Source organism: Carica papaya, chromosome 4, assembly GCF_054855325.1.
Source record: "Carica papaya isolate Zhongbai chromosome 4, ASM5485532v1, whole genome shotgun sequence".
NCBI lineage: Eukaryota > Viridiplantae > Streptophyta > Magnoliopsida > Brassicales > Caricaceae > Carica > Carica papaya.
The window spans coordinates 26,187,555-26,197,295 of NC_142312.1; the positions used below are offsets into that span (position 1 = coordinate 26,187,555).

At 32.8% G+C, this 9,741-nt stretch overlaps 1 protein-coding gene across 2 annotated transcripts; it reads left to right on the forward strand.

Moving 5' to 3' along the window:
• Window positions 1–1,729: 1,729 nt before the first annotated feature.
• On the forward strand, window positions 1,730–7,519 carry LOC110825048 (SecY protein transport family protein). Of its 2 annotated transcripts, none has more exons than XM_088218502.1 (7): window positions 1,730–1,913; window positions 4,665–5,038; window positions 5,342–5,569; window positions 5,681–6,035; window positions 6,144–6,271; window positions 6,413–6,548; window positions 7,062–7,519. In XM_088218502.1, exons 2-7 carry the CDS (start codon window positions 4,695–4,697, stop codon window positions 7,299–7,301), a joined length of 1,431 nt encoding a protein of 476 aa, XP_088074628.1. In that variant the 5' UTR covers window positions 1,730–1,913; window positions 4,665–4,694; the 3' UTR covers window positions 7,302–7,519. The 2 variants fall into 2 exon arrangements, with proteins under 2 accessions (XP_088074628.1, XP_088074627.1); XM_088218501.1 differs by lacking the exon at window positions 1,730–1,913 and adding an exon at window positions 2,417–2,574.
• The last annotated feature ends 2,222 nt before the right edge of the window (window positions 7,520–9,741 follow it).

Consider the following 9,741-nt stretch of genomic DNA (forward strand, 5'->3'; position numbering starts at 1 on the left):
GCCACGGAGAATTTCACAAAACACCTCCGATGAGGCACTTTTCGATTCTCGTTTTGTGTAACTTTTCTACCATTGTGATCACCGTATCCTTTTCTACAGGTTGATCGGAGCAAAACACCCAACCACAATATGAGCTGGAGGAGCCACTGCACTGGAGAGTCATGCCACCGGTGAGTTTCAGTTTTTTGTGTTTTTTCGGCCAACCAAAGCCCTTTAATGTGTTTTCTCGCAGGGATCAATGCGGAAACGGCCAAAAACAGCCAACCCGAGGCAGACCGCCGCCGTGCCAGAATTCCGAAATTGGCCAAGTGGGGCATGGAACTGATTTTGGGTTTGTTTGGAACATTTGTAGGTACTATTAGCATGTTTTAATTTTCGAAGAAAAATTCAGGGAACTTAGGAATCGCCCGTAGGCGCAGTTGAACAATTTAACTTTTTGAGTATCAAATCGAGTAAGGATCTATCACCTTATTCCCTATCATAGAATTGAAGTATAAATAAATAATAATACGATATTTTGTGTGTGAATTTAAAAAATGTGCATAATCAATTACGGATTGCTAATGAAGACAGAGCCATAAATTATTTACAGCTGTTTGTTGATTGTTTTTACATTTTAAATGCATATTAGTACCTTATTAATTGATTTTATAGGTTTGAATGTATGTATGGTTTATTCTATGTGTTTACTGCTGAATCGAAAAAAATGAAGGTTAAACAGTAAAAATTGTGTGATGAAATGAATAGATGAAACGACAGCCTTACTGGATATTCTGGGAGATGGTGGACGGACCGGATATATAGGGAACTCTACCGTGAACGTTGTCTCATACCGGATGGGGTATGGAGACTTTATAATTTGGCACTCGTACTGGATGAGGTATGGGGACGGCCTGCTTCACCCTCATACCGAACGAGGTATTGAGGTTTGGTAAATTGGAGCTCATACCGGACATAGTATGAGGACGGCCTGTGATTGAGAACATTAAATGAAAGGATTCACATGTAGCGGGGACATCCCTATAAACTCCAACGGATACCAATAGACTGGTAAAAAGAGTGACAGTTATTGTTTGGTTTATTGATGATGGATATAAATTTATAATATGTACTATGATTGCTTATTATATGTGGAATCATTATCTGTATAATATTATTGTATATATAGATTGTTTTTATAAATTATACTACGGTAAGTGAACAGTAAATGATTTTTATAATTGATAAATGAATTTGCTAAATTTAGTACTCCATTAGTTGTTTTTTATTTTATACTAATTTTTACTTATGTGTCAGTGATATAGTGTGATATTCTTACTGAACTAGTATAACTCATCCCTTATTTAACCATTTCAACTTAAGAAGATCAGATTATAAAGCCCGATCTGTAAGAGAATTGCAAGTAGATGCTATATTTATTTATTTTCTGTTTATTTTCTTATTTCTCATATTTCTTTCAAAATAGTAAATTTCGTAACACTGTTTGGTATTTTAAGTTAATTATATAAGGAATATAAACGCTAAATATTTATTACGTTTTTATACTTTAATTATTTTTTATTTTTTTTAAATATTTTTAAATTATTACAAAATATATTATATAAAAAAGAATAATCTATCATTTATATATCACGGAATCAATATTTTTAAAATTTATTTTAAATTTACCAGTAAAATATCATTTATTATAATTAGAAGTTAAAATTCTCACCTAGGGTAAAACTCAATTCGCGATATAGCTGTGGTTGGTATTTTCTTCTCTGGATCTGCCATTTTTTCTGTCTTTTCGCATCTCCTTCAGCTCGATCTCTCGCTTTCTCTCTGTCCGGAACTTTCTAGACAAAGCGCAATTTCTCTCGATCATCATCATTATATTCTTCTTCTTCCAACATCGCAGGTTTCTTCTCTGCAAGGTGTGTTGTTCACAGAGGTGTTTCTTTTCCTTTTTCTATATGATACCAGTTTTGTATTGAAATTTACTCTGTTCCTATTTTCGGCCGGTTTTTCTATTTTCTCCATCGCCATTTCATATACCGGCGGTTCTTATAGCTTGCTTTTGCTTCATATAGTAAGAGTGCTTATATGTACTTTTGGGACTATATTGAGATTCCCTGGAGGTTCCATGCATAGATTTCTTTGTCAACCAAAAATTTTGTGGTTGTTCTCATTCGTTCTTTCGTGGAATTTTAAACTCATCTCTGTTGTTGTTGTTTTTTTTTTCTTTTTTTTATTATTTTTTTGAAATTCTTTTATATTTATTTATAAATTAAAAATAATATATTTATTTGAAACAAAATAATAGTATTTAGTAAATATTAAATGCTTTTATTTTACTAATTAAGTTACGACGGAACCTCCATGTGTTTTGCGGAGTCGGAGTCACGCTCCCACGTGTCGCCAGCCTATTGGGCAGTATGTACAAAGCCACGTCCTCATCGCTGTATATATGTATATAGTAGATATCAAAGCGTCTCTTCTTCAAATATCTGTTAGTGTAAAATTTAAGATCCATCGCTTGGGTTGCTTCACAATCCTTTGGCTAATTTGCTGATACCAATTCACGATATAGATCTGGTCAGTGTTTATTTTGATTTTTTTATTGGGATTTTGTACTCTTCCCGTTTGATTCTTATTTTGTTCGTGTATATATGTGTGTGTATATATATTTATATATATATATATATATCCAATTCACTAAATATGTTCGATTTTATAGATCTGGCGTTGTAATTGTTGTTTTAATTTCTCTGAAACGAAAGGATCTGTTTGCGTTACTATTTTTTTAGATCTGGTTTTTTAGGCGTATATAGGCATCTATGTTCGTACGTTTACATGTTGATGTGAATTTATCTGAATTGAGCTGGATTGCTGAGTGATTATTTTGTGAATATATCACGCCGCGAGTTGCATGTATTGCGCTATCTTTCTTTTTGTGTTTTCGGTGTATGGGGATTTTAGTGGATATTGTATATTCGCCTGTATTATGCGCGAAGGCAGTACACACATCTTATAGCTGCATGTGTTTTTCAATAAGGCTGTCTCAAAGCAAATCAGTTTTTTATGGTCGAATGGCAGTAATTGTTAATTAATTGCTGGTATTTTGTTTTCCTCTTTCTCTGTGTTTTTTTTTGGGGACTGATTACTGGTTCTTGACGAAGATGTGTATACACACATGCACCTGTCTTTCTCGGCGTGTAGTAGCAGCAGATATATACATATATATATCTAGCTAGTTTCATTATTGGAAATGTTCTTATATTGTTACTAATTAACCTTGCTGCCCTACAGATTATATAAGAACAATTCCAATAATGAAACTAGCTAGATATATATATGTATATATATGCTGCTACTACATGTCGAGTATATATCTACATATATATAGGAGGCGGCAACCATGAGGGCAGATTCATGGTTGCCTATAAATATGGCCTTAGGAAATCGTTTTTTAGAAACGTGAGGGAAAGAGCGCATCATGGCTGTGAGGTGAAAAAAAATATATTTTGCGTGAAATTTGTTAGCTTCAACAAGTTAACACATAACGAGTTTGGGATGTGAAATTTTATTTTGTGACTGTTCTAAAATTTGTGTTTTTTTGACAATAAAATTTCGAGTGTTGTTTGGTTATCAAATTCTTTTCTTTTGGCAATTACAACAAATTTAAATTGGCAACATATATTCATCTTCCTACATATACATACCCTTTAATCTTCTCCTCTAATCGTTTTGGAGAACTGTTCTCTTGGCAAGAACCATACTGCTTTTCTTTGTATTAGGACTTTCATTTTTGTGGTGAATGCTTTCCTGGCCTCATAACAGCTATATTGCAAATAAAAATGTTGGCTTGATAACGCAAATTTAAATATCTTTTAGCATTCCTTGGGAGGTAAATTAAGTAGTTCACGACAATGAATACAAGCATAATCATATCATCTGCATCCAGTATCTGCATATATAACATATACATATGTATATATATACATATATTAGGATTATCAGTTAGTCCATTCTCTGTGCAATGTAGGAGTAGCAGTCGAGTTAGGTAATAGTTTTCAATCTTTCATGATTATGTTCTAGTACTTTTTTTGTTATATATGTGACATACACACACACAAGTGTATATATATGTCTCATATATATGCCACATTCATGATTCATTAATTAGGAAATTTGAGAAGAAATAGAGTAAGAATTCAACCAAAATGGGGAGTGGTATTCATGAAAAAAGGATCTGTTAAATATTTCAAATACTACATATTCCATGTTCTTTCTTGAACATGATCATTCTCATGCTATAAAGTATTTTTAAGAGAAAAATATTCAGAATGACATGAAATGCAGTAGTTCAATACAATTGATGTTGCAGCATGAGCATGAGCTGCATGGAGTACTTGTCACTAATTTGTTCTGCTTGAGGTGCAATATGCATGAATGAGTCTGTGCATTTTTTTAAAAAAGAAAAAAAGAATGTATGTATGAGTGCATTCATACCAACGGGTTTTTCTTTTTTTTTTTTTTGGAAGCATGAATACATTTTTATGTGTTCTCTTGTTTGTTAAGTAGATTAAATTTTAGGGGATGAAGCAAGGTGTATTTAAAAATTTGGAAAACATTGAAAGCTGGATCTTTTCTCTTACTTATTTTTTTGTGCATGGCTGCTGCAGCTTTATTTGGATTAGCTTGTACAAAGCAAAATGGGAGGTGGATTTAGAGTGCTTCATCTTGTCAGACCATTTCTTTCGTTTCTGCCCGAAGTTCAAAGTGCTGACAGGAAAGTTCCATTCAGAGAGAAAGTCATATATACTGTAATTTCGCTTTTTATTTTCTTGGTGTGTAGTCAGCTCCCTCTTTATGGGATACACTCCACAACTGGTGCGGATCCATTCTATTGGATGCGTGTTATTCTTGCCTCAAACCGAGGGACTGTCATGGAGCTTGGTATCACACCAATTGTGACCTCCGGACTTGTTATGCAACTCCTTGCCGGGTCCAAAATTATTGAAGTTGACAATAATGTCCGTGAGGACCGTGCACTCTTGTAAGTTCCTTGATCTGCAGCTTGGTTTTTGGGCATTAGTTATTAAAGTGTACAAATTGTGGTCAATATGAATTGCTTTTTCTGCTATACTCCAAGTGGTTTAGCAGTTTTATGAGACTTGGGCTTTCTGTCACATAATGAATACCCTAAGAATATCCAAGATGTTCTATGATGTGTTATTATTATTACAATGAGGGAAAATTTATCTTCTTAAGGTTGGAATTTTTTTTTGGCAATTGTCTTGATGCACAACATCTTTTCCTACAACTTATATTTTTGTATTTGGCTTGGCTTTTCTCTCAGAAATGGTGCACAGAAGTTGTTAGGAATTTTGATAGCTGTTGGTGAAGCAGTTGCATATGTTCTCTCTGGAATGTATGGTAGTGTTGGTCAACTGGGAGTGGGGAATGCAATTCTTATCATTGTCCAGCTCTGCTTTGCCGGGATCATTGTTATATGTTTGGATGAACTTCTTCAAAAGGGATATGGTCTGGGATCTGGAATCTCCCTTTTCATTGCAACCAACATCTGGTGAGATTTTTTCCTATTTGCTTGATTCATTACTGTCTACTGTTGCACAGCTAACCACTGTTGCTATTACAGATTTTGAATGCTTAAAAATGTCTTGTAATTCTCTTGCAGTGAGAACATAATTTGGAAAGCATTTAGTCCAACAACCATTAATAGTGGCCGTGGAGCTGAATTTGAAGGTGCTGTTATTGCTTTGTTCCATCTGCTGATAACACGAACAGATAAAGTTCGTGCACTCCGGGAGGCTTTTTATCGGCAGAATCTTCCAAATGTTACAAATCTGCTGGCCACGGTCTTGATATTCCTGATTGTTATCTACTTCCAAGGGTTCCGTGTTGTTTTGCCTGTGAGGTCAAAGAATGCTCGTGGGCAGCAGGGCTCTTACCCTATCAAGCTGTTTTACACCTCTAACATGCCCATCATTTTGCAGTCTGCTCTTGTCTCCAACCTATACTTCATCTCTCAGGTAATGTGAAGTAGATAAATCTTGTACACAAGTTAATGTCGACAGAGAACAAAAATAAGCTCTCTCTGGTTATAAAAACTTAGTCAATTTAATATTCTGGCTTTGCAGTTGCTATACAGAAGGTATAGTGGTAATTTCTTTGTGAATCTTTTGGGCAAGTGGAAGGAGTCCGAATATTCTGGTGGTCAGTTTATCCCTGTTGGTGGTATTGCATATTATATCACTGCACCTTCCAGGTAACTAAAAGATATAAATTCTTTTTGTTTTCCCCATATACTATTTATGTCATATCATGTCAACAAATTTACTAATTTTTCTCCTGTTTCTACACCCGCTGTAACTGACTCTGCTTTATCATGTTGCCTGTTGTTTTTCAGCTTGGCCGATATGGGTGCCAATCCTTTCCATGCCTTGTTCTATCTCGTGTTCATGTTATCTGCATGTGCACTGTTCTCGAAGACTTGGATTGAAGTTTCTGGCTCATCTGCTAGAGATGTTGCCAAGCAACTCAAGGTATGTGCGACTGTTTGAATTGGATGTTAAGATAAATCTGATGCTCTTTACAAATTCTAGCATCTAAAATCTAGTCATGGCATGTGGAATATGGATTACCAAAGTTGGCCTAGCTGTCTTGGACTTGAGATCTCTTCTCCTTTCCAATCCTCAAACAAATTGTCAATGGAATATGTTTAGGTTTTGGTCTTTACAATCTCTTGACAATTACTGATTTGGCTTTGTGTTTCTCCTTAGCATTATCGTAGATTGTATTTCAATTACAACTATGGTTTGTCAATCTTTACACATTGCTAGTAACATGAAAATGTGGACCAGAGGAGCAGGCAAAGATGGCTATTTTTGTTGTGCAAGGGAATAATGTTCTGATATCTTAGCTTAATGCATAATACCATCTGTATGGCTTGTTTTTAATGGAAAAAGAGAATCATATGAATACGATGCCTGTTCTGTTGAATATTAACCTGAGTCGTGGTATTATTCCAATCATAACATGATCTGTATGTGCTTCAGGAACAACAAATGGTTATGCCTGGGCATCGGGAGTCAAACTTACAGAAGGAGCTTAACCGATACATACCAACAGCCGCAGCATTTGGCGGCATGTGCATTGGTGCATTGACAGTGTTGGCAGATTTTATGGGGGCTATTGGATCAGGGACTGGAATTCTTCTTGCAGTTACCATCATTTATCAGTACTTTGAAACTTTCGAGAAGGAAAAAGCTAGCGAACTTGGCTTCTTTGGTTTCTAAACTTGAAACTTCTTTCTTTTGGGTTTAAGGAATGGTTGGTAGTGCAGACGAGCTTCCAGGCAATTTTGGTGAAACTGAGAGATGTACTGTATGTAGAGTCCTCCTTTTACTACCAAAATTCGGGTTAAAACTAGGGTAGTTTGTTAGTGCTGTTTTTAAACATTGTGAGATGTCACAAATCATTGACACATTGAAGGATATACACACTTTTTTGGCTAGCTTTTGATTTTGCAATGTTGATACTGGATCTGCCTGATTCTTATTTAGATGGATTCTCATGACAAGTTCAAAGAGTACTGAAGTGAAGCAACATGGATCTCTTTGGTATCGTTGAAGGAAACCTACTGGGATTTCCTGTTGCAATTGCGCAATGTGATAGAAGTTATTCCCATCTGCAATATTCATGTTGCTATATGTTATAATGTCAAGGGTAGTTTAGTATCTTACACTTCAATCTGTTTTGATGATCTTGTGGAGTGCATTTTGTTTAATTCAATAGAGAATCAAGTGCATGTACATCACCTCCACTTTAATGTTCTGCTTAATTGTTCAAGGTTATTAAAAAAAATATTATTTGAAATGAAATACTCATAAAAAACATATCTTCGTATAGATTTAATATATATTTGATTATTTGAAATGTTAAATAAAAAATAAAAAATAAAAATAGAAATTTTAATAAAACTTAAAATTCACCCGACAGAATCCGTAATAATTTAAATACAAATTTAAAGTATAATAGATATAAAAACCAAAATTAAATAATTGATCAAGCACACCCTATAAAAAAAGAAGTCATTGTGCTTGTTTTTCCTGGGAGTCTCTGGTTCTACTCAAGTAGGAAGAAGAAAATTTTAGAAGACAGAAATGGGGAGTCCGTGGAAAATTTGGTATCACATCAGTTGTTCATTTTGTGTTTGAACTTGTGGAATATTCAGTTTTACCATATATATATATATGTGTGTGTGTGTGTGTGTATTTATGTATGTATATATGTATATATGTTGAATACTTTTTGAGTTTTCATGTGGGCAATCATGTTATTCTCTGCACCCACCTTGGATTGTATAACTTACTGGTCATTTTTTCACTCATTTACTCCTGGAGTGGATATATCAACTTCCCCTTCCATTTCTCCACTGCATGTGGAAGCTTGCTTTTCCTTTTTCTTTTTCTCTGGGTTAACCATTTTGCCTCTTATGCCTTAAAACAAGAAGAATAACGAAGAGCAAACAACATTTTAATCTTGTTGGAATGCATTTGATTAACTTTTAGTCCAAATTTTACTTCATTATTCAATAAAAAATTAAACAAAAACAATAATTCTAATCTCTTTCTGATGGACTTGTACTTTGAATTTTTTTTTTTTTTTATGTTTATAAAGAATTTTATAATGAAATTGTAATATATCTATAAATATTTGGAGTTCCTTGTAAATTTCATATCAATTTAACTATGACATATGATGAATTATATTACAATAACAAATAAAATTTAGTTCATATGCAATTTTATGTGAAATTGAGAAGGTATATTTTAAATTTTATTGAAATTGACAAATATTACCCAAATTCTACATAAAATTCTTATATATTAAATAACTAATATATAAAAGTTAAATAAAAATAAAATATAATTGAATCAAATCTAATGATAAAATTTAATTCTTTTTTGTAATACCATAGGTAAATTCTAATAATAAAAAAAGTTAAAGTGGGTAATTCGAAAAAATAATGTTGTGATATATGCATCAATAGTAATATAATATTCAAAAATTAAATTTAATGAGGAAATAGATAAAAAAAATTAACGAGACAAACAAATCAAGCATTTGGGTTTGAACGGTCGGGGTCAGTTCACGGGGCGCATGTAAGCATTTCCTGAATTTTGTGTCTCCTCTCAAAACTTGAAAGGCTATAATACAAAACACATAAAATATTTTATTCTCGACTTAAAACAAATTTCTTTCTTAATTCCTCGATTCACCATTAAAATTTAATATTTATTAAAACTAAAGATAGTAAAATAAAAATAAACTCAGAAAATATGAAAAATAGATTATTGATATAAATTTATGAATTTTCAGTTAATTAGTTAACCTTTAAATAGATAAATTACAGTAAAATATATATATATATATTTATATAAATTATGTTTAATATTTATTAATTTTTAGACAATAATAAAATTTATATATATCAGTCTCAATATTTAGCAAGTTCTTAAATAATAGGCAACTAAAATATCTAATAAACTTAAACAAAAGGATTAAAAATGTGTAAATCTATTCAACAATATTGACCCGAAATTATAAAGGTCCGGAACCTTAAAGAAAATTAATTTATAATTTAAATGCGGAAGCGAATAATAATGTTAGGATTTACATTCCTTACACATTAAATTAAATTATTCAATAGAGTTATAAAAATATTCATTCTAC